General features: G+C 37.5%; 1 protein-coding gene across 2 annotated transcripts in view; it reads right to left on the bottom strand.

The window, feature by feature from the left end:
- Positions 1-1,385: 1,385 nt before the first annotated feature.
- PDS5A (PDS5 cohesin associated factor A) overlaps positions 1,386-25,977 on the bottom strand; it is a 76,277-nt gene continuing 51,685 nt past the window's right edge. The window contains exons 17-34 of one of the 2 annotated variants that reach the window (XM_050973924.1): positions 25,364-25,479; positions 24,566-24,671; positions 23,580-23,740; positions 20,838-20,961; positions 19,536-19,694; positions 19,214-19,282; positions 18,457-18,593; positions 17,657-17,780; positions 17,219-17,423; positions 16,612-16,726; positions 13,520-13,652; positions 12,796-12,915; positions 11,632-11,694; positions 7,749-7,888; positions 6,634-6,739; positions 4,359-4,711; positions 3,153-3,303; positions 1,386-2,590 (exon numbers count right to left, since the gene is read on the bottom strand). In XM_050973924.1, coding sequence (XP_050829881.1) covers positions 2,555-2,590; positions 3,153-3,303; positions 4,359-4,711; positions 6,634-6,739; positions 7,749-7,888; positions 11,632-11,694; positions 12,796-12,915; positions 13,520-13,652; positions 16,612-16,726; positions 17,219-17,423; positions 17,657-17,780; positions 18,457-18,593; positions 19,214-19,282; positions 19,536-19,694; positions 20,838-20,961; positions 23,580-23,740; positions 24,566-24,671; positions 25,364-25,479 — 2,418 coding nt within the window. In that variant the 3' untranslated portion in view covers positions 1,386-2,554. The remainder of the gene's footprint in view (positions 2,591-3,152; positions 3,304-4,358; positions 4,712-6,633; positions 6,740-7,748; positions 7,889-11,631; positions 11,695-12,795; positions 12,916-13,519; positions 13,653-16,611; positions 16,727-17,218; positions 17,424-17,656; positions 17,781-18,456; positions 18,594-19,213; positions 19,283-19,535; positions 19,695-20,837; positions 20,962-23,579; positions 23,741-24,565; positions 24,672-25,363; positions 25,480-25,977) is intronic. The other variant, XM_050973925.1, reaches the window with a different exon arrangement.

The raw sequence follows: 25,977 nt of genomic DNA, 5'->3' as shown, positions 1-25,977 counted from the left end.
TGGCTCTCCAGGCTGCTCCTGTGTGCTGTCAGTGGCCTGGGCTGCAGCTCTGGCACAGGGTGCCCACCCAAGGCTGGGGCAGCTCCCAGCAGCCCCGAGGGCTTCAGCGAGGGAATGGGCAGGCAGGGGCACTCTGGGCCACAGCCTTGGCTGGGGCAAGCTCTGAGAAGAGCCCCTGGGGCCACCTTTCTGGTATTCTTTTAAGCTGCATTCTGGCTCAGGCTATTATGCCCAGCATAATTTGCTACATGAATGTACCAACTGACTACTGATAATCAGCATATGAAAATAACTCAAATGTCCACATTAAAAAGAAAAAAAACAACAAAAAACAAAGAGAAAAACCTTGACATAATTCCATCTGGAGAAAGACAACTGAAAACCATGCTCTGAGCATGGAGTGAACCTCCAGAAACCTCTTCTAACCTATATCATTCTATTATGATTCATTGAGTAATGTGACATTGTAACTAATTAAAAACTGACCAAAGAATATAAAAATGAAAAAATCCAATAATTAACCACTTCATAAAAAACAAAGCTTTTGGAAATAAATCTGAACTATTTGCAAGATTTGTCAACTCCAGATTTCAGACTGCTGTTAAAAGCACACCACTGAGTACCAGAACACATTTCTAAGAAAAAGCAAGTTCTTTCTTCAGGTAGCACCAGAAAACTTTGAACTAAAACATCTTAAAATTAGTTTAAACCAAAACACTCTAACTTTTCTGAGAGGGAAGTATTTGACCAGAGCACTAAAAAGAAACTGCATTACAATCAGTAAATCCACCTTGTGAAATTATTTCAGTTTTAGAAATCAAACCCCTGACAGATGTGTAATTAAGTGACTTTAAAATCTCCTCTCTGTCAAAAGCATTCCAAATCCTTCAGGTCAAAGCACTGCAGGTTGCTTTAGAAGGGGAGTTGCACATGCTGCTTTATGCACAAAGCCTGATTTCTTGTTAGAGAAGAAAAATAACACGAGCTGCACACACTTAGCTAAGAGAGACTTAAGTCATGTTGAAGAGCACACAACTGCACCCTACCCATTCTAGGAGCACAAGCAATCCCTAACTAATGCCACCAGGATCCAGCTCTTCTATATGAATCAAGGGATTTCAACACAATTTGCAGAAGAGAAATGGGGAACTGAGGCAGTGGGGAGCAAAGCAAATCCTTCACTGTCACTCTGCACCTCAAACCAACCCCCTTCACAAGATAAAGCATTGTAACTTCACCTCAAAACTGTAACTTTTTAACTACACCACTGTCTGCATTACAGCTCCTTTTCTGTACAGTACTTCTGTGAATGTCCAAGCCCATGTACAGATACAGCAATCAAGTTTTCTGTGAAAGAAAAAAAAAATTAGAAAAAGACTGCCACATGACACCTAGAAGCGTTTATTTTATGCAACAAACTTAAATATGATCATGTGTACATAAAAGTGTACACCGTATCTATGCTGAACAATGCCAGGAAACATAATATTGATGCAACAATCTTCTAAAATAAACATTAAAAAATGAGCCTGGACAGGAAGACAAAATGCAAAACAGACTTACTTCCAATCAGCACAATGCTTAAAATTGAGAGCAATCCTAAACATTTCCAACTTTCCTTACAAAGCTGCCAAAGTCCAACTATTTTTAAAAACTGATTTTTTTTTTCTTTACATCAATAATAAAAATCTGGTGACAAACATTATAAAATCAAATGCTGGACTGTCTTTACTCCTTTAAAATTTAGAATATTCCAAGAGAACCGCAGGAGTAAAAACACTTAAAAGTGATATATGTTTTTATAAAACAAACATCAATATGTACATTTATTGCAAATTATATTAAACTAAAATGGAGGGAAAAATTAAAAAATGAAATGTCTACTTGCGAATTAATAACAATTTTAAGTGATTACTTTCCCACTCTGATAAAAATCAGAAAGCAACATTTATAAAATTGCCACCACATGACTTTTCATAGCAGGGAACTGAAATCTGTACATCTTATTTTTGCAGAAAAGTAGGCAGGCAGAAAGAATTATACATAAAACAGTCTCCAAAAGTAAAGCAAAAAAAAAAATTTTTGTGATTTTTTTTTTCCTCTAGTCTTGTTTAAAATCCATTCAGTAGACTTCTACCTTTTCTGTGAAACATGGGAATACCTGGCTCTAGGATCATGAATTTTCAATGTCAGTGTAAGGACCTTCTCTGACTTCCTTTAAAAAAAAATGCAGCATGAAAGTTAATGGTGTAAATACACTTTTAAACTCCAGAATGCAGGAACTGGAACCAAGTGTTAAGCAATTTGCTTAATTATTGACTTTTCATAAAAAAAGTCTCTGGGGAAATAAGTACAGATGCTTTTAGCCTCTTTCTCAAGAGTTTCTGCTTTACATTTCCATTGAGAAGGATTAATTTTATGTGAAAGGGAAGCATAGTTTTCCTTCTGGTTTCAGAGCTGAAAGCTGTGTGTTTTGAAGTAATTTCAGTTCCTGTACAGGAAATTTCTGAATCCTAGTTTTTGCAGAAGCTTGGAGCATGCCTTTATTTGGCCTTCATTTCCTCCCTTTTCGAGCAAGTTTTCTTTTTACCTTTATGAGGGGAGAAAAGGAAATAAACAGTTAATTGTAAGGACATGGAAATGATGAATCAAAGTCCTACCAAATATTGTTCAGATTTTAGCTTTTACACTTCTTATACTGTGATTCTTCCAACTCCATCTTGTATCTTCTTAACAATTACATAATTAATTGAATACAACTGAACTTCCTCATTGTACAGCACAACTTCCTGATAAACTCGAAACTACACAACTTGAATTGTGCATTTTATAATTCCATACCAAGTAATGTTTTTTCAGCATAAATATAAACAGTTAGCCACTGCTTTCACTGGAATCAGAGATTAAGAACAGTAACTTGATCTAATTAACTATAATTACCAAGGTTTATAAAAACAGGCCATTTTACTACAGAATAGGCCCTACTTCAAATGTTTTCCCAGTATTTACAGTAACTTGTACATGTCTATTTAAAAGAAAAAACCTATTAGACAGAGCATTTTTTACACACAAATTTCTTTGAATTCTCGCTGTATAAACTACAATAAAGAAGTAAAAACACAGAATTGTCCTATATAAGATTCCTGCTACACCTTAAGGAAGCCTCCCTCTGCTATCTCTGTATCCTCAGTATCTTCCTGGCTGCTCCCACAGGCCTTAAAAAGATCCATTGCATTTTGAGAGTATTCTGAACTTGAGTCTATCTCCAACAGTGAATCTCCATCACTTCCAAGCACCTGGCTTCTGAAAAACGTTAACAATGTTTTGGTATTTTGTCCAAGAAACACTGAGATATTACACATTTTAAAGCTGTTATCTGATACAGTATCTTATTAAAGGCTATGGATAGTGCAATTTGTTCTGAAGACCTGAAGAAATCTGACATATTAAACAAGCATTGCAAGGCAGTACACAAATATTACACTCTTGACAGACCATTTTACTGCTGTATAAAGCTTACTCTGAGAAGAAAAGGTAAGACTATTTTTGATCAAGGTTCTCTGCAAGATCTTCAACTTACAAATCTCTAGAAAGAAACTATTCCAATGATTCTTTCTTCCTTTAGATTATTTTGTGATTTCTTAGAGCACACTGGTTTGCAGACCTTACTGCTCTCCCACTTTGGAGACTTTTGCATTAATTATGTACCAGGTCCAGCAAAACAAACTTCTCGTGTTAATGCTCATTATGAATTGCTTCTATTGCAAACCAAGTAACATACTTAAACAGTAAAGTAGCCCAGATTATCATCCAAAAGCTGTTTTGTAGTTTACAAAGTTCCAAATGTTAATTTTCAGTTACTTAAAATATACATTCCAGTACTGCTAACATTAAAACAAGCACAGACCCAAAATACCAGAAAATAGCTACAGTTGGCATTACAAATTTTCCTGTGTGTTGAAGACAGTCAGTTTCCAAGCCTTTGCTATCACTGAAGGGAGGCCCAGCAGAGCACCCAAATGCCAGTGTGCCTGGCATTAATGAATGCACTGAGACCCCATCAACTCTTAGTTCCTTTAGACAGCAATTCTAGGAAAGGGAACCAGGATGCATAAAAATAGCATTTGGCGAAAACAGGTTAAGTTTATCCTGTTCTGGCCAAACAAATTAATTTCTCCAATTCCAGCTGCCCAGGTACTTTGAAAAATAGAACTTAACGCACTATATGGGTGCAACATTTGCTGTGGTTTAGTTGTGCCCTTAACTATGCTAGGTCTGTCGTAATTGTAAACTCATGGTCTGACTTGATTGAGAAAAGGACCACCCCCCACCCCATGTATTTAATTATTTATTTTTACCTCTGTAGATCAATTTGTCTCTGTGCTGCTGCTGGCTTTTTTGCTGTGTCTTGCTGTTTTGGTGCTTTGGCATTACCTGCCTCTAAACTCCCTGGACCTTCTTGGTTGGCTGCTGCCCTCTTCCTTCCCCTGACAGGTGGTTTGTTTGTTTCCTCGTTTTTTGCTGTGGTACCCTGAGGTTCTGGTTTGGTTGGTCGCCCTCTTCTGGTTTTTGCTGCAAGCGATGGGCCTGTTTCTTCTACACTTTTTTCTTCTGTTTTTTGATGAATATTCTCAGTTCCAGATGCTGCTGCTGTTCGTTTTTTCCCACGTTCAGTGCTATTTCCTTGTGTTGTCTGATCAGAATTCATCTCCTAGAAAACAAAAATCATGAATGTGAAGAAAAAAAGATTCCCAAAGGCAAACCCAAACTGTTACCTCCTTCCATCAGAAACATGAGATTTTAAAATCTCATGTTTCTGATGGAAGAAGTAAGATCACACCAAAAATGCAACTTGCTGTGTTTGTTCATTCTTCATCATGTCTGAATGGGTATGGCCTACATGCATGTTCTTCTCAACACACTGAACAAAGTAATGAAGTGATTGAATACCATGAAGAGGTGTCTGGATATGTGGAACAGAAAGGGTTAGCAATGTACTTCTCTACAGAGAGCAGTACTCATACGGAATCAAAGAGGAAGCAACTGGATGCTAAGCCTTCATTTGAACACTGACTTCCACATGAGTCAGGCAATCTCTGTAACCTTCACTACTGCTCCAGCAGCTTCACAGTAGACACAGTTGCTATTTATATGAACTTTAGAGATTCTCTGAAATTTCAACTTCAAGAACCTAGAAAGCACTTTTGAAATTTACTTTATATGTGCTTTGCCTAACTTTTCTATGTGATGATACAAATCTAAGACACTTCCTTATTACTCTGATTTCATCTAATAGAAAGAGATTAAGCAGATATACAACTTCTTAAAAAGCCGAAATCATCTATGTATCCCTACATTATTACAAAAATCAACTTTAAATGACAGAATCATCTAGGTTGGAAGTGATCTTCAAAAATCATCTTGTCAAACCTGCCGAGAGTGGGGCCTCAGTGGTTATCCACGGCTTTGACCAGTCAAGCCATGAACACTGATAATCCACCACTTTTCTGGACAGTCTGTTCCAGCGTTCAAATTCCTCCAGTGTTTTGGGGTTTTATTGTATTTTTTTTTTCTGCTTGCATCCAGACAATTTCCCCTGAAGCAACTTCTTCCAGTAGCCTTTTGTCCTTCCAGAAAGCAGGCTTGAAAATACTTCCTTCCACCCATCTTTTCCATAAATACTTTGTAGATGTTGAAAGATTGATTGATCCTCTCCAAGGCTTCTCTTCTCTAAGCTGAACAAACTCAACACTTCAAACCTTTCTTCACACAACAACTTTTCCATGCCTTAATCATCATGGTGACCCCTGCAAGGCTCCCTCCAGTTTTTCAGTATCTGCATCAAACTGGGGGGGGACACAGTATTCCAGGTATGGCCTAATGAATGCCAAATGGGGTGGAATAACCACAACCCTCTATTTGCTGACTACTCAGGACACAGCTTGCTGTCCACTGCAGCCAAGGCACACAGCCAGCTCATGCTCTGTTGGTTATTCACTGGGGATAGTCCCCCAGGTCCTTCCCAGCCAACCTGCACTCCAGCCAGGCAGATTCCAGCACGTTGTACAGCTGTTTGAGTTTAATCTGTCCCAGGTGCAGGACTCAACTGTGTTAAAATTCATGCTATTGTATGTTTTATAAGTTAAAAGAGTCTTCTTGATTTACACATGGTGTTCTCTCTTTAATCAAAGGGGGGTGAACCATACAATGTATTTTTAGTAGTTTAATTAAGATTTTAGTTGTGACAAAATTTCAGTTAGATGTCTTTTTCATGCTGTAGGATCACTTGACATTTTCTTGGCAGCAATTTCAGTTGAAGCTACTACAGGTGTGAACTTTCACTCTGGATCCCAGGCTCACTGTTACTTATACTGGAAAACGCAGAATAAATGTGGGAATATTTTGGAATTTTAGAAAAGAAGAATGAAGTCCATTCAAATGAGTGCTATAAATTACTCTGCATAAAATAAATGCCCATTCTGAAGACATGGGGTCCTCTGTCAGGCTGGGAAACTGAAACAACTATATGAAATTAAACAGGATGTTACCAGCTCCTCAGAGAACTGGTGTACTGAAAAAAACCCCAATGTCAAACTAATTACAGACATCAGCCCATAAAATCCCTGGACATACCTTGTTTTTCACAGGTTCTGTCTTTGCTGGTGTGACTGAAATAATCCTCACAGGATTTTCATCATTTTCACTGACTCCGGTTTCTGATATATCTGAACTTTGTTCCCTGGGAACATCATGGAAGACATAATAAACCAGAAATACACAGAAATGAATTAAAATGTTTGGAATTATCTGGGGTAGAGAAAAGGGGGTGGGGGAAGGGAAATCAACACAATAGGCTAAATGAGTTTAAAAACAATTGAATTTGCCAGAGTCCACACACACTTTTCTTTCCCAGAACTGGGAAAGGTCTGAAAGGAATTGGCTGGTCATTGAGCCAAATCCCTTACCACAGACACACCACTGTATAATGACTTTTGCAAACTTTAGACTAGAGCTCTAAAATAGGCTGTGTTCTTTTCCCAGATAGAAAGAGCCAATACTGGAAAATGTAGTGAAGAATAATAAACACCAATAATGCCCCAACTTTACAGAAAACAAAAGAACAAAAAAGAAAAAAGTAAGATTATTACAACTTATATCATGCACACGTTACAGAACAAATTCTGAATGCAGTTATACTTCCCTTTGGCCTTATGAAATGTAGCAACTAGAGTCGACTTTCTCTGCTTTCTTTAACCCTTTATTTTGGTCAGGTAATCAATTCCAAACCAAATTAAACAGTATTAAAATCTGACAGTGCAAACTGTTTCTTCAGATTTACAACAAATTTTAAAACTCTGCATCCATATAAAAATTATGCTTGCTAGAAGAAACTCTGAGCAGTACCATCAAATGTTGCATTTTTCCACTGAGACCACTGCCTGCTTCAACAAGCTCTTTTTATCATTCTTTGTCTTACACAGATCAGAATATTCCATCAATATCAAAAAAAGTTTCTTGTTTCCAATCAGGATTAATTGAAATTTATACATCAAACACCAATGACACAAACTGAACCAAAAAACATGTAAGGAGATTTTACATATTGAGAACTACTACATTTTTAAAACTGGAAAAAATAAGGACACTCTTCCAACACACACACCAAATCATCTCCTGACCTAAAACTTGCAAGCACAGTGGAGACCATTAAGTAAAGAGCTGATCAAAGAAATGTTGGAGTCCCATACCTTGATCTGTTTCCTGCAGAAGAGCTCAGCTCAGAGTTTACACTGCTTCCAGTCTCTGATCCTGTAGTCCTAATATATGGTCTCCTTCCAGTTGCAGATAATGGTTTGTTTACTGTGCCTAATACACCGGTTGGTTTTGGCTAGAAAAAAATGTTTCAATCTTAAAAAATGCAAACTTCAGATACATATTTAATTTTAAAAATATTTGCTTGAGTATTTAAAAATACTTTTCCTGGGCTAACAGTCTTGATCACAGTGCCATCAGTTTAGAGCTACTAACCTTATCTTTACTTTAAAAACATTGTTTATCCTTTTATTTCTTGTGATTTAAAAGCACTTCATCAACTGCTCTTCTCTCACACATGCTCTGAAGACATAGCAGCTGGAGAAGTCTCAACAAAAGCCAAAATGTTAGGCAATGTTAGAGTTGAGAGCCTCTGGGTAAGGATGAATGGGAAAGCAAATAAAGCTGATATTGTTGGGGGAGTCTACTATTGACCACCCAGCCAGGACACTACTAGCAATGCATCATTCTACAAGGAATTACAGGATCTTTCTGGATCAGCTGCCCTCGGCCTTATGGACAACCTTGGCCCAGTATATGGGGGACAGCAGACTTTGGGTGCTGCAAGACTTTGGGTGCTCTGGGAATCTGCTTTTGAAGGTACTGTGATCTACGAACACTGGTCTCTTTTTAGGAATCATCTCTTAAAGCAAAGCAGCAGGCAATTGCAAAGTGTAAAATGTCAAGCAAGTGAGGCAGAAATTTAGCCTGGCTGAGCAGGGATCTTCTTCTGGAACTTAGGCAGAAAATGAAGTATACAGTATTTGGAAGTAATGACAGACAACATGGCAGGATTACAGAAATGCTGTTCACCACTGTAGGGAGAAAATTCCTGTGGCCAAAGCTTGATTAGAGTTCAAGCTGGCCAGCACTATAAAGGTCACAAAAAGGGCTCTTTAAGATATGTCAAAAGCAAATGGAGGATCAGAGATAACACTGGGCCATTACTTGATGCAGCTGGTCACCTCACAAGCAGGAGGTGACAAAGCAGAAACATTTAACCCCATCTTTTCCTCTATCTTCAACACCAGTGATGGGCCCTGGGACCCCCAGAGCACTGTGTTACAACACTATGCCTGGCAGGAATGATAAACAACCCCAGTTCCCTCAGCTGCTCCTCATAAAACTTGTGCTCCAGACACTTCACTTATTTTATTTTCCTTCTTTGGACCTGTAGTAAACTCAGCTACGCAGCATATGGAGCAAATAAATTATTATATTAAAAGAATAATATTTTTAAATAAATACTGTGCAGAATTAGCACTAGGATGATGCAGCCACTGAACATGTGTCCAGTAACAAGCCTTTTCTACAGAGACTGTTGCTTTTTTTGCTAGCCAATGTTTTCCAGCATCTTCAATATATTTCTCCTGCCTGCTTCATCATAACCCCTACCCATGGGAATACCTTAATTTATTAACTTGGCCTCTAAAGAAACGTAAAATTACATGAAGAATGTTACATGCCACTTACGAAAACTTCCTTGACTGCTCTCCAGGGAGAAAATATAAAACTTCCTGTTGCCTACTCAGCCTGAGCACATGGGTCAAGTCATTAGCCACAGCAAGATCTAAAAAGCTGTAACTGTATCACAGAACCCCAAAGAGATAATGTTTACTTCTAAATCATATTTATATCATTATATGCAGAAAAGTAACATAAAAATATAACACATATGTATAACTATAACAGCTCAGTTAAAACTCAAGCTGGCCACCACAATGGAAGATAACAAAAAATTTTACAAATACATTAACAAAAGGAGAGCCAAGGAAAACTTCAATGCTTTACTGGACATGGAGGGAAACACTGTAACCAAGGATGAGGAAAAAGCTAAGGGATTTAATGCCTTCCTTGTCTCTTTAACACAAAGGTCAGTTATACTCAGGCTACCCAGCCCCTGAACTGGTAGACAGGGACAGGGAGCAGGATAGATCTGCAATCCAGAAGGAAGTAGTGGCCTAGTGAGCCATTCTGACACTCACAAGTCTATGAGGCCAGATGGGATCCCCCTGAGGGTGCTGAGGGTGCTGAGGGAGCTGATGGAAGAGTTCACCAAACCACTCCATCATTTTTCATCAGTCCTGGTTAACTGGAGAGGTCCCAGATGACTGGAGGTTGGCCACTGTGATGCCAAACTACAAGAAGGCCAGAAGGAGGATCTGGGAGATCTACAGGGCTCAGCCTGATATTGGTGGCCAGTAAAATTATGGATGATCTGTTGGTTGAGTGCGATCACATGGTGCATACAGGGGATCTGTTAAAGCCTTTAAGGTTGTCTCCCACAGCCCACTCTGAGCTGGCAGCGCATAGTTTGGACAGTCACACTCCTCACTGGGTTAAAAACTGCCTGGGTGGTCAGGCCCAGACAGTAGTGGTGTGGTGAAGGTGCTACATGCAGCACTGACTGGTGTTCCCAAGGGAGCAGTGCTAGGGCCAGTCCTGTTTAGTACCTGTACTGATGATCTGGACTAAGCAATTGAGTGTTCCCTCAGTCAGTTCACAGATGACACCAAGTGAGTGGCAGTAGTGTCTGCTAGAGGGCCAAAGGCTCTGCAGAAGGACCTGGACAGGCTGGATCCATGGGCCAAGGCCAACACTATGAGGTTCAACAAGGCCCCCTGCTAAGTCCTGCACTTGGGTCACAACAAGCCCAGGCAGTGCTACAGGCTGGGGCAGAGTGGCTGGAAAGCTGCCCAGTGGAAAAGGAGCTGGGAGCACTGGCTGAGAGCTGCTGAACTTGAGCCAGGGTGTGCCCAGGTGACCAAGGAGGCCAATGGCATCCTGGCCTGTGTCAGAAATAGTGTGGCCAGCAGGACCAGGGCAGTGACTGTCCCTCCCTAGTCAGCACTGATAAGGCCACACCCCTTGAATCCTGTTCCCAATTCAAGGTCCCTCATTGCTGGAGTGAGTCCAGAGAAATGCAATGCAGCTGGTGAAGGGTTTGGAACAAAAGTCTTAGTAAGAACAGCTGAGAGAGCTGGGAGTGTTTAGAACTCTTTACAACTGGCTGAAAGGATGTTGTAGCCAGGTGGGGAGTGGCCTCTTCTCCCAGGCAGCTGAAGACAGGAAAGAGGCAATGGCTAAAAGCTGTGCCAGGAGAGGCTGAGGCTGAACAAAAGGAAAAATTTCTTCACTGGAAGGACTGTGAGGCATTGGAATAGACAGGCCAAGGATGTGGTGGAGTCACCACCACTGGAAGTACTCAAGAAATAAAATACTCAATTATGGCATTTAGTGCTGTGGTTAGATATGGTGGTGTTTGGTCAGGGGCTGGAAGCAATGATTTTGGAGGTCTTTTCCAACCTTAACGACTCTGTTGTATCTCCTACTGTTGTACTGAACCTAACTCTGCATTACATTTTGGAAAGCCTCTCCCCTAAGCTGCTTTGCTTTGCAAATAGAGAATGTTAGAATCAGTATCTCCAGCTGGGACTCCCTGAAATAAGTGTTCAAAAGGTGCATTTGCACCTGAATTTATTAGCAATAAAAGCTATATTAAAAATATTACAACTGAAAATTTAAGATTGCCAATGCTAGTGGTATCACAATTCTCTATATGCATCATAACTTTACGCCAAGCTTACTTCAGTAATAGAAGAAACTGTAATCCAGAACCTGTACCCCAGTGAACAGATAACAATCTTGGTGCTGTGTACTCATCAGGTAGTATGTTCAAGGAATTAATTATATGTCATCTAATAAAAGAGTTACAAATAACTGTACACAAACTCTTAATATAATTTTTAACAGCAGTCCAGAACATTTAAAAAACCACAAGTAATATTCAAAGGCTTACAACTTGCCAAAATACAGTACCTTTCCTGTCAAAAGAAGAACTCTTGTCTCCTCTGAAATGTAATTCCTGTCATTGCAGAAATCCTGCATAAAAAAAAAATAGTTTGTATTTGATGCCTCAATCTCACCTCTTTTTTTATATACACTCAACTAACTTCTCAGATGTAATTATCAAGAGTTACACACCACGCAACCTGCTGACTAATGAATCAATCTAATAAAGATAGGTCAAATTTGTACTTTGGTGGAGATTTACAGCGAGCATTACTGAATGACAGTATGCCATACCTGAAATTGGAATGAACATTTTTCTTTCTAAAGTGACATGAATTTTTGAAATTATGCAAAACTGCTCTCCCTATTTGTTCACTTGCACGTTTTTAATGGGAAGTCCTAACAGAGAAAAAGAGGTGCCATTTTCTCTGAACAAGTTGAAAGTTGTTACTTTTGTCACGCTGAGTATCAGAGTTTACACAGACAAAAATCCTGTAACTGAATAAAGGCACCAGCTCTACATTACACTGTTACATGGCATCTGCCATTTCATAATGTTTCATAGGAAACAAATTTTGCTTAAACAGCCTCTGGAAAGGCTGTTAATTAACAGCCTAGGGCACTGAAAAATGTCAGCCAGTACATTCTCCAGGGCAACTAAAACATCAGTTCTGGTCCAGAGAACTACTTGTGCTCCCCTAACACTTTTCAAAGTAGGTCTCTTGGAGAGCAGTAGTGCCACTGCTGACAGCAGAGCTGTACTTGCCAAAGCCAGTAGTAAGTCCTGCTGGCTTGCACAGCAAGCAGAAGAGCCCAACAGCTACTGAGAGATAGTAACATATCATGGTAATGTTCCCTATTTTTTCTTTAGAAAAAAAGAAAATATTAGATTTGCATTCAAATTCAGATATACAGTAAGAAAATACATATATTCTCATATATTCAGATACACTTATAAAACATACTAATGAAATGATTCAGCAATACATGCAAACATACCAGTATTAATTCCAGCTAGCTCTCACCTGGTTACAAACATTTCTGTCACGTGTTCATAATACTTAAAAAAATTAATTGCTGATAATAAAATATGCATTTTCCCACTCATTATCTTACAGAGATAACCAGCTCTCAAGCATCCAAAAAATGTATTTCCCCTTATTACTTTGGAAATAAAATAAACAAATTTACCTTTTCAGGTTGTGTAAAAAATTTGGTTGGCAATACAGGGTCTTTCGGTGAATCTGCATTGCACAAAGCACTTTTGCTGTTGATTACACATAGTGCTACATCACATACTGTGTAAAGTTTCTGGAGGGAAAAAAAGAAGAAAAGCATGCTTTAGGAATTCCTCACCATTTTTACAGTGTAGAAAGAATGCGGTAGTTCAGAAAGTTTAAAATATATGTTTAAATAACCACCACTAAGAACATTTTTAAAAATTATACCATTAACCACACTGCTGGGTCTCAAAAAACACATGGAGAAGTCCTAATTTTTCAGATTATACTATTTATAAAACCTAGAAATACTTTACATGACTATGCTGTACAATTGAAGCTCTTGCTCAATCAAATCACCTTAAATGGTTTCTCATCTCTGCTAGAAACAAATGGGTTCAACAATAACTGTATAATGCAATATTTCCTCCCCCAACAGTAGAAGATACTTTTGTGAGGAAACTAGGCAGCAGTTAAAATAAGGCAGGCAGTAGCAGGAATACCTTAAAAAATGCAGGTATTATGTACTGGCTGAAGTCAGCAAGGTTTTTCAAGAATGAGATTGGAAACATACAGACAGTGCTTGCAATTAGCAGTGTCTTTATAAACCCATTAAAATGTCAGAGCTAGTTCTTTCAGACTTCCTGCAAATCCTGCTTGTGAAACCCAGCACTAATCTCAACTGCATTTCTTACTTCATTGGCCTTTGGCTCATCAGGAGACTGAGCATCTCGGGTAAGCTTGATGTTTTCTGACATCTTTTTCATGAAGGCATGGCTATTGTTTTCGTTCTTTGTCATTAAAACTTCAAGCATGAACCACAGGCACCTAAAAAGCCATAAAACCACAAGCAATTACACTCCATCTTACTACAGCTCCTATATACAGCAAAGCTTTTCAAAATTTTGTTAGCTGCACTAGCTTTTTCTTAAGAACCCAAAATCAATTTGAAAACATAAACAGATAACTTCATATAATAGTGTAAACAGAGTCTAGACCTTTACCACACACAGTCTTAATTGTACTCCTTTGAGTAAACCTGCCAAATTAGTGTGCTTATTATTACATCTGTATATACTGCCCAGCCAATCAACTTTTTTCTCTTCCACATATGAATACAAAACCAGGAATTCTGGTACTATCATCACACAAATGAAATTCTGTAATCACTACCTTGAGCACCATGTCCCTATCAACAGTGGACCATGATCACACTCAAGACAGGGATAAACAAATCATGCTGCTGCTAGACAGTTATCCACATGAGGTGGATTAATACTGCAGCTCAGATAGGAGAGGAGATCCAAAAAGCAGGTCAGATTCTTGCTAATGTTCCATATGGGAGGAAAAGTCTCCCAGGTAAGACTTTATGGAATTAGCCTTCCTAAGTTTCTTTCTTTAAATCTCGCTTACTTATAGTGAGACTACATTAAGTTTTGACTAAAAGTTTGTTTTAAAATTTTTTGAATTATGGTATAAAGCCCAACTGGTCCATTCAGGCTGTCACTTGCTATCAAGCTCCACCACTGCATTCTGGTTAGAGGGTCAACAGTCACTGTAAGGTAAAATAGTGCTTAGTTGGGAAAGACATACAAATTCCCTGTTCACAAAAGCCCCCATCTTCTTACCTGATACAAACCGTAGGGAAAGAGATGAAGGAACATCTCTCTCAAAAGCTCAGAACCTAATGCTCCATCAAAATACTTACAGAGCTATCTGATGTTCAAGAAACTAAGATGTCTCTAGTCTGACTTGCATCCAAGGGCTACAAAGGCTATAGTAAATCAATCTGTTAGACAGCTTTACATCCATGTATACACTGTTTTCAAGAACTTGAATAGGATGAACACAGGACCAGTAACATACCACCTTGACCCAGGTTCTGCAAAATCCAGTGTTACCCCAAGATTACTACTGAGAACACATTATATGCTGGTAATTTCAGTTAACTCATGTCAAATTCAATAGCTTGACTTTCCTACTAAGTCAGCAAATTACATAAATAATTATCAACTTTGAACCAAAACACCAGTGGGATTTTATGTAAAAAAATATGCACCTAGAGGAACACAGTCACATAAAGTAATTCTTTGTATCTCTTTCAGTAATTTCAGAATATGAATTAGGAAGAGAAAGATGCTTGAGACAATATAAAGATAAAAGGCAACAAACCCCAAACATACTCCAGTAGGATAAGCTTAACAAACTACATCAGTAACAGTATCACAGATATTAGTTCAGGAACTGCTAAGCAGGCATTTACTGTACAACACTGTATCTAGGCCACGTAAACCAAGACAAACTAGGGAGACACCTACAAAACACACTTTTTCCAACTTTGCAAGCATCTATGTTAACACTTTAAAGTGAACACTAAGACTTTCAGAGCTGTTAAAAGAAACACTGTATCACATTGAATGGAAAACATTTTTCTCATCTCTCAGGAGGCTCCTCAGAGAAGTAATCCTGCCAAAACTCCCCTACAGAGTATTTCTTTGTTTGGAGCAGTCCCTTCTGGCTAGTTCAGTCAGTCTGCGACAAACATGAGGGAGGAAATTTGACAACAAAGAAAAGCTATACAAGGACCATCCAAAAAAGCTCTGCACACTCAAAAGTGCTTCTCAAAGAAGTATTAACTCAGTGACTACCAAATGTTCCCATGCATTCTGGATAAAGTACATGCTGGAGGATGCTTTCAGATGTTGCCAGGAACAGGCAGTGCTGGGACAAAATGTAGACTTGTTGGTAAAGTAAAAAAAAAATCTTCACTGACTTCAGGTCTGACCAGGTGTGAACCAAGAAACTCAAAAATCAGAACACCAAGCTTTTCATTTAGAGAAAGAATCAGACTTGGACTGTGAGAAGTGAAGGTGCAAAAAGCATTAAGATCTGAACTAGTCTATTGGTGCCAAAATAGAACTGCTTTTTGGATGATGTATATCATAATATGTGATTATACATGCCTAATACAAAACTAACAAAGCCCAGTTTCATCAAAAATTAACACAACAAAAACTAAAACATTAAAACCAGAGCTGTGTGGCAAGAGAACATGCTTAAACAACTTTTAAGTGTTAACCATTTTCTAAAATTTTAAAATTCACTGCAAGGCATAAGGAGCAAAAGAAGTTATAATTAAGATGTCAAATATTATTTGAGGCACATAAGAAGGTCTGAATGTGGAAAGAGTACAGAACAAGCTCTTGCCAAGTATGACGGTATTGTATACAGTAATCTGTGCTGAATACATTAAGAAGTACTAAGCCTGCACTGCTGATGTATAGTGCAATTGGTAAGTCAGCAGCAATTACTTAGAATGAACTTTAGTAGGCTTGCATAGGAAGGGGAAAACAAGGTTCCAGTGAGGCAGGACCCACCCAGCCTCACTGTTTTCAAGTATTGGAGAAGAGCCCCACTTTAAAAGTTACAAAATATTTGAACTAACATTACTTGACATCCTATAAATACTCCTAGGCACAAAGACAAGACTCTAAAATCATTACTTACTTTAAAAGAAGCATACACAACTCACTAATTTGGTATAATACACTATGACCTACGGGTTACCATTTGGGCTCTCAGAATATACTGCCAAGCAGTTCTTGATGCCTTCTTCCCATGGTTAAAATGTTCCATATTTCCATTTTCCATTTACTGGTTTGGAAAATACTGTTGATAAAACAAATATTTCTTCTTCCTAATTAGTATTTTCCTCTTCCCAATCAGTTTCTTTCCACGTGCAGAACAATTCTCAGCATAAGAATTCTAGAAATCACTTGACACTTACTCTTTGACATCACGAAGCTGATCAACATCCTGAGGTTTTGTGAAATCTGGATCATGTGCCAGTAAGTGAATCATATATGGTACCACATATTCAGGCAGCAAGGACAGCAACTTTTCTACAGTAATAACAACAAAAAATTGCTTCTATATTACACACATACACATGCATCATAAGAAAAACCTTTTCAAACACAAAATGTAAAATTTTGACTTGCATTTTCTTCCTACTGACTTTGCTTTTAACAAATCATTAAAAATAAATGAACATGTTTTACTACTACAAAACTACGTGGTCTTGCTTCAGGAAGATGGTCATAAAGCCTAAAAATATCAGGACACAAAATTTTGGTTTTTGAGCAAAACAACTACAACCATAAGAGCACTGTATTTTACATCCATAATTCTCAGCAATGTACAGAGTAGTATTTTATGGTTTATGCTAATACTGAACTAAGTAAATTTATATTTGAATGTGTCTAATATAAAGATGAGGAAAGAGATTAAACTTGTCTAGTGTTTCTTTAGAAAAACCAATTGCTTAAGGTTTAATAATTATTTCTTCCAGTTTAGTATTATTGTGTTCTTAACAATTTTAGTTAAATACTAACCATTAGCCATAGGATTCTGCTTAATATATTCTCTTCGTATACTGATGTTTTTGAGCAAGCATTGTCTGGCATGTGCTCTTCTCTCCTTCACAGGGTCTTTGGCACACAAAGCAAAGATTGCCATATATTCCAAAGGGAGCAGTAACTTCACAAGTGCCTTATGCAGCTTCTGCGCAAATATCTGCCTCACTTGGTAGCACTCATCCTATAGCAACACAAATCATAAAAGTGCAACCATCAAAATCCAAGGTGGAATTATGAGGATGCTTTCTAAAAATACGAACAGAAACAGCACTATTAACATTTGAAATTGAAACTTCAATATCTTGCGAAAGCTGCAGTGAGGAACAGAATATACTCTGTAGCAGCAACAAAAGCTCAGATGTAAGGACTCAGAACTCAATTAAGGGTCACTTCAATTCTAATGCAGTTACTTACATTAATGACGAGTGCACAGAGCTGGAACTGTTCTGGGGTAATTATTTCATGGTAACAGGGTTCCTGTGCAAGCTTCATTATTGCACTACCAGCAGCTAATCTCAGTCGAGACATATCTGATTTACTAAACATGGCAGAGAAAAACCCCAAATAATTAATCTCAGTTCACCACAACTATCCTTAAATTACCTGCATGTCTCAATTTCTTCTTTTTACAAGATCAATGACATCCCAGCAACACAGCTCTAGATAAAGCTAAATTAACCCTACCAAATTTGTGAAAATAAAGTGCTTTACTTTCCCCACAAAAAAAACCCCTCTACTTTGAGTAAGGCAATGAAATTAGATGAGTCAAATTTCTTGCTTTCCTATCACTGTCTAAATTAAAGCAACACTTTTACCACAGTTTCTCTTTCCTTGCTTCATCCTCAAGATGAAATTGAGGTGCAGCTACCTCACAGTTGGAATGAAGAAGCTCCACCCAAGGTAAAACCTAACATACTTGGGAGGTGGTTATCACTCAATTGTTTTCAAAGATATCTCTGCAGGTGTTCCACTCTCTACAATGTCTTTTACTAGGAAAATCATTTAATCACCTACTCTGTAGGTATAAGTGAATTACAAGAAAGAGAATATCTAACAATTTCATGCTGCCACTCCACTCCTAATATTACTACTCTGATCAAACCTGTAGGCAACATGGTGCTGACATTAACATTCCACAAGCACTCTAAAAGAACCAACATTCTCTGAAATTCTAGAACCAAATTTATGGAAGCCTTCAAAGAACAAACTCTGACCTGATTCGCTTCTGTTCTGTCAAGTCTCCTTCGCTGACGAGCATAGCTGACAACAACCGGAGTGTGGAATTTGCGGATTTTGACTGGTTGTTTTTCATACCCAACAACCAGCGTACCAAAAGTTTAATTGCCTGCACCTATCACACACAAACAAATCAACAATCAACTTACTTGCCAGAGCTGGTAAATTACTAAAACCTACTGTTGTCAAATTGAAATTCCCATAGATTTCTGTGTATTAGAGCAGATACATTTTTAAAGGAACAGAACAAAGCAGTAAATATTTAGAGTGAAAAAGAAAAAGCAGTATTTCTGACCTCAGGAGACTACAACTATTGTGCATTTTCTTTGCAGATTTGCATCTGCAAAGGATGCAGGATGCTTGATATATGATTAAAAGTAAAAGATACTAGATAAAAATTCCTAGAAATGGCCATAATTAGATTCCCATTCATCAGGGCCTCAATTTATTTCAAATCTGTTTACATGTCAGTAAAGTCCCCTTTCTTGTAAGGAAAACTACAACTTCTGAATTTCTTGATCTTCTCAATGCTCTGAATAATTAATATCAGTAAGTAAAGACAACAGAATGCATAGTTTCTATCAGTTTTATGTATAATCCACAAAACCAAAAATATTCTAATAGAATTAATACAAAAACACTTGAAGGGATTTCTTCTAATATTCCCCACAGCTTGAAGAAAAGTAAATTTTTAATTGCAGATACACACATTATTGCTGTCAGCAGATAACACACCTTTGCTAGTACTTCTGGAGAGACTTCTTCATCTGGAGACCACAATTTTCCATTTTTCTCACCTGTTGACTATAGAAATTCATGTAAGTATACAAAGTGGTTCAATCCATACAGAAAATGAAGAAGTAAAAATAGCAGAAAGTAATGGATTAGGCTTTCTTTTACAAAAAGGTCGTTTTATAATGCAATTATCACTGTACTAACCACTTAGAGAACATTACATTACAGACTCGTTTGACAAAAAAAAGCTCCATTCCCATCAGAGCTCATAATAGGCTAACAGCATAATAAGCACTTACCAAAAAAAAAAAGATATTCTTACCCTGTCATTCATTAGGAGATCTTTCACAATGAAATTTGCAACAACAGATTTCATTGGAGAAGCAAACTGGTCTGGAGCCAACATAGAAATATGACCCAAAGAGACCAAGGGAGTTATAAGCTGTTCTGGTACATCAGCATTCAAACTTCTACTAAGAGGCTGGGGAAGGAAAAATAAAAAAATTCAAAATTCAACTTCAGTTAATAAATTAACATGTCTTAAAATAGTTTATTTTACTGCTGTATTGCTGATACATTTCACTGTTTTTCCAAAAGAATTAATAAAATTAGCAATCAGAAGTATAAAGAATACAATTTCAACAGAGTAAATGAGTGAATTAAAATCTCACATAAGGTAAGGGCAAAACAAATTCTATATTCTCTTCTTATTTCAAAGTGAAACACATTCAAACCTGAGTGACATAAGAAAAAACTTTGACTTAATTTTGTTCAGAAGTTGTGAAAACCTGAATCCCAACTGCCAATGGTAGAAAACAACAGCCAAAACCTTGGAAACCACCAGGGTCATTTCTACTAGCCATCAGTATTTACCTCCCAGGTAACAGTCACCAGGACAATTCCTGCATCACCCCACACCACTGCATCAGATTCTGGTATTAGGGAGGGAACAAGCACTCTCACAGAAGTCTAAGCAGAAATTGTACTCTGCAAGCTTAATTCAAAGCTTTTCACACTTAAAGATTATGTACAGGCTCAAAGACAGCCAAGATTACGAACCTAAAATATTTCACAAGTGCAGATTAATAATGTTATTATTTAAAAGATTACAGTGAGAAGTAATAAACTGCTCTGTATAGAATATCTTCTTGCCTAATAACTTGTCTAAGGAAGCAGTAAGTGAGTAGTAAGTTGTTTGAGCTTACAGCCTAGTTGTTCTGCACTAACTGCCTTAGTGAGGCAAGGCTGTATGTGTAAAGACCTTAAAGCTGGGTAATTCAATACAGCTTGAAGGCAGGGAATGTTATCTCTCATTTAGTATCTGCTAAATGTGTCCCCATGGGATTTGCTGTGGATCAGGCCAGCATATTTAGCTTACTTCCCCCAAACTTCTTCCATGCAGATAAAAAGAAAAACCTTCACCTATCAGACATAAGAATATTAGCAAATTGTGACTTTGGGAAACAAATATTAATAGCTTGCTATTGTAAAATTAATGACTTAACTACCATACAACTGTAGGCTTCCTGACCTCATAAACTGTTACCTGTTAATAAAAGTAGGAATTCATTTTAATTACTAGTATCAATTATTAACAGAAACAAAACTTGAAGGCAACACATACCTCAAAGATCTGTGCAAGTTGTACTTCTTTATTTGAAAATATGGCATGTATACAGTGAACAGCTTGTTTTGCCTGATGAGGAGTGCCTCTTTTTGCTTTCTGATGCAAAATCGGAATTAGTGTTCTGTGTGAACATTAAATAGAATACTTCAAAATGCAATTTGCAATAAAAAAAATTAAGTATCTTCACACACACAAATCTATCATCACTGTCTTATAAATCAAGTATCCCTTTGAAGTCTGTTCAGGAATGATCACAATCATAAAGTAAAAAGCAGGATGGAACTGTATTTAGCAATACTTGAATATCTGACTGTACACATACAAGAAGAAAACAGCACACAGGAAAAAAAATTCAAACATGAAAGAACATAATGATCAAAATAAAGCTATTTAGGAAGACAAATGTAAGGGTGGGGGCAACGTGACAGTTTCAGCTAGGATGAATTCTTGGACTTATTATCCAAGCTTGGGAATGACAGGCCTGAAGAAGATTTGGGAAAGCTAAGAATAACCACTGAACATCAGTGTGTTTACAGGCTTTTATAACCAGAACTTTTAATCACAATGTATACACAAGCAAACAACTGCTTTGCTGTGAGATTTTGAATCCCCTGCAATCTATCTTCTGATGTGCCGGGCAGAAGCCACTCCTGACACCAGGTCCAAGTTGCTCAGACTGTTCAGTGTCACTCCCCAGGCAGTGCTGGAAGGCAGGCCTGTCCCACCAGAGCTCAGCAGCTGAACGACTAACTCAGGAGGTTCCCCCTGCAGCTCACCCAGCAACTAACAAGAAAAAACAAAACCACCTAGAAAGAGTCGGACACAGAAACATCCCCAAAAATCTCCCTGCTTCCTTGAAAAGCTCTTTTATAGTATTCAGTACATCGATTATTCAGCACCCTGCTGACACATTCTACATAATCAAAATCAGCAACCGAGGCTAAAGAGCAACTTGCTGGGTTGAAAGAATCAAACCTCAGTTTCCTCAAAACCCCCACAAAATCCAAAACCAAAGACCCTGAGAAACATGTTAACAGCATCCTGAAGTAGAAAATCTCTTCTCAAACCTGCCAAGATTCCACAAATTGGATTAAGAGCCAAAACAGGGCAGAATTTAGTAAAACCTACAGTTAAAATAAGCTTCAATGACTAACCTAGAGTTTTCATGGTGTTAAGTGCATGAACATTTGCATTAGGTCTTGGTGTAGCAGTTACAAACCACACCTCAGCACACCCCAACTGACACAATTCTGCAAAAGGTGAAACCTGAAATGTTGACATGCACCTTTACATGTTTACATCTACAAGTTTACACATGGTCCACAAGCTCTGTTTGAGCATGGCCAGTGCTTTCATCAGGATCCCGAGTCATAAGGTAGTCTTTGTCCATGAACTGGTACAAAACCCCTTATTTATTTCCTTTACAAGGAAAAAGAATTTGAGCTGCTGCTGCTGGTGAACACTGCTTTAAAGGACAGCAAGTAGTCTGCTCACAGAAGCATTAAAAAAACCCGAAAATACAAACAGGTCCTTTGAAACAAACTATCTTGCTGATTGCATCATATCATTCATTTATGATAAAGATTTCTAAATATATGAAATCTAGAACATCTACTTGTCCTCAGACATCTTTTTCTTTGTGTCAAGTGTAAACACTGACAAGGTTTTTCAGAATGCCAACCTGACTTGCCTGGAAACCATGCCAAGGATGCTACCTCCACTTTGACAGTTAGATTTTTAAGTTGAGACCTCCCAGACTAAAGTTCACCAACAACTGGCTAAGGCATGAAGTCAAAGAAATGTCAGCAATACCAGATCCTTTGAGATTATATAGCCCAGCAACAGAGTATTGATTAAATTCTGGTAGGAAACCAAAGACACTTGGGACGGTACTGGCAACTGTACTCACAATGGGGATTGCTGGGCTTTTTTTTCTTTTTATCCCTACAAATGTCTTAAAATGTATCGCATATACTTGTATTTGTAATATTTTCCTTTTGTGCAAAATCTGATCCCCATTCAGAAGAATCACTGAGGTTACAGCTTTAATTTACAGCAAACTTAAAAGTGTACACTGATATGCATTCTAACATGGCAATATCCAAAATACTATTTCAATATATGAGAACTTGAAATGTGTGATTTATTATTTGGACAAGTTAGTTACTGACAGGCTGATTTTAAGGTTTTGGATGTTACTCACAAGGTATTTAATAGTCAGTGAATACCTAGTAGATTATGCAGCTTTAATCAGCAGTACAGTATGAATTGCTTGACAACTTACAGATAGACAATTATGCTTGCTTTTAGATTTTGCTTCCCATCTTGTTTAATAACAGAGCTGGTAACTATATCAGAGATAGTATCTGCGTTTGTTACAAAAATAGAAAAAATAATATGAAGGATAGATATGAGTAGAAATTATGCCAAGAAATCATATCTTTGCTGTATTTTTGCTGCTGCTTATTTTGTAACCTAAAAGACTTGCTATGCACAGGTTTTAATGTCTCTATTATATGAAGATTTTGAAGAAGTACCTAACACATTCAATAAACATATAAAAAGTGTGAGAGCACAAAATTAAAAAATGAAGGGATAGGGAGAGAAAGGTACTGAAGGAAATCGAAATCATGGAAGAGAAGGTTTTCTTATTAACAAGACTAGATAGGGGTAACACACTGAATAAACTATGAAGAGGCAGAATTGCAGATATGAAAAGCAGAATGTAACAGTACTCACGATCTTATCTGTGGCAAGTCTGTTTCTATTTTGTGACCCGTGTTTCTGAAAATCTGTATGGCTGCCTCAGCTACCTTATCATCTTCCATCCTGAGGCACTGCAGTAGAGACTCATAGGTCTCTGCAGAGTGGAACGAGGTAGGATGTGTAAAGGACAGAACCTGCAGACATACATTAAAACAAAGGTATATTTATTCATAGTAAATGAATAATCAGAAAAACAAAATTAGGGCTGTTTATGGGCATTACTATCACCATAAATAGCTGTTACATGCCCATACAAAACTATTACATTCATTAACTGTATTGTGGAGAAGATTATATATAAATTTTCAAATAAATTCATCTAGGTTTTGCTTTTCAGGTCCTCCTTATATTCTGTAGGATACTACATTATTTGAAAATATAAAAACATATTTCTTCAAATGAACACTTTTTCAAGAGTATTTGTTTATATTGCAATCTATTTAAGAACACTTTTTTTCAACCTAATTTAACTGAACTGAAATTTTAATTTCTCCAGAATCTATAGTCCCTGAGCAGAAAAGAAACCAAGAAGACATCTACAAACAAAACACGGGCTATCGTTTTCCAGCTATTTCAAATCCTTCTTTCTCCCCCTTCCACTTCTCAGCACCACTGAACACAAGTTCCCGTCTTATTAAATAACGTGGCTCTTGAGCTAACTGCTTGCTCTCCTTCCAGTGTCATACACACCTCTACACCTTTTTCTCTACTACTTCCCTAAGCAGAACTAAATTTCTGCTTTAACATGTACCATTTCAATGCTTGGCACCCTTTCCAAAACATACTTCTTCCAACAAACCATCTCTTCCATTATTCTTCTTTCAAGTGAGTATGAATATGCAGTTTCATACATTAAAAAAGTAATTATCTAAGTAATAACTACTAAACCCATGCTAACATTAATTTGTTACTCAAGCCCTTTTTGCCCCTTCCATTACAGCTGCATTAATGTAGATTACCTTGAGAAGTTCAAGCCCTGCACGAATAGCAGTATCAGGACTTACACCCTCCTCTTCATCATCAGCTGTCCCCTCTATGGATTTATTCATTAGTTTTACTAGTGCACTGAAATGAGGATAAAAAAACAGAACAAGTAAGTATAACAATGTTAAAGGCTGGAGATACAAGCAAGATTACTTAGTTTTCACAACATATACAGGGAAAGCAACAGTCCTTGGGGGTGGTGTTGGCATTGCTGTCTGGTTTTTGCTATTTTTAAGTTATTACATTAGTCCTTTTCCTTCTAATTTCACTTTCTGCAAAACAAATTCTTTAGGGGGAAAAAACATCCATCCAAAAAAAACCCCACCATGCTGGTGGCATTAGATCAACACATACTTGCACAAGTTTCAGAATGTAATTAGGTTGCCAGACAAGTCCAAAAGAAATCAAAACATTCTCTTACACAATCCCATAAAAGCTAATTAATTCAGATGCTATATGGAAGACTGTGCTGCAGTTAACTACGTGAAAATTAGGTTCCAGTTTTCACCTGAAGCCCCACAAATAGAATTTTCACCATGAACTGCTACATTTTCAAAATCATTTTACAGACAGCATAGCAAAGCAGCAAAAGAAGTTGCATCCTCTAGGTTCCTGGGAATGAATATATCTACATAATTTTGATTTAAAACTCACCCACACATTTAGTGCTAGCAGAGACCAATTTAAACACCAAGAAAATTATTTTTTCTTTTGCTATTTCTAGCATATTTTAATCATTCATGAGTCAATTGTTCATGATCTTTCAAACTTACCTAATGGCTTCTGAGTCAATATGTACAGGGGCAATTCTTTCCAAAAGAAATTTGACCATTTCCAGAAAAGGATTTGTTGGCTGCTTAGGATTTGCAAGTTTCCGGGCTATCTCCCTCTACAAGAACGTTAGATACAAACAAGAATTACACTCATATTACTTACTTCTTAAACATGTTGAGTAAGCTAAATATAGTTACCTTTTTTTACCAGACAGATTGTCTATATAATCAGTGAAATGTTTTTAAGAGGGGGACTGGAGTTGGTATCTCCACACCTCTCCTGATCATGTTATATTCAAAGCAGACATACTTTACAAAACTATTTAAATAGATTTCTAATTAAGAGTTCTTCAGAAGTTCTTAAATATTGCAGTCCAGATTCAAAACAGATCTAAATTAGAGTGAAGTGCAGAGAACAGAATGTCTATGTCTGTTGTCAAGTGTAATGCAGAAAACTGTGGGTAACCCTGCACTACCTGAGATTTCATAAGAATGAAAAAAAAAGTCCTCCTTCCTTCCCTGTAAAATTTCTGAGCCATTAGACAAAACCCAAGAAGGCTGTGTCTGTTCATAGATGCTCTTTGTGATCTTTGTAATTCCTGTCAATGAAATTG

The sequence above is a fragment of the Serinus canaria genome, chromosome 4 (assembly GCF_022539315.1).
Source record: "Serinus canaria isolate serCan28SL12 chromosome 4, serCan2020, whole genome shotgun sequence".
Classification (NCBI taxonomy): Eukaryota; Metazoa; Chordata; class Aves; order Passeriformes; family Fringillidae; genus Serinus; species Serinus canaria.
The sequence above is the reverse complement of the archived record's forward strand: the minus strand, read 5'-3'. Positions and strand labels throughout refer to the sequence as shown.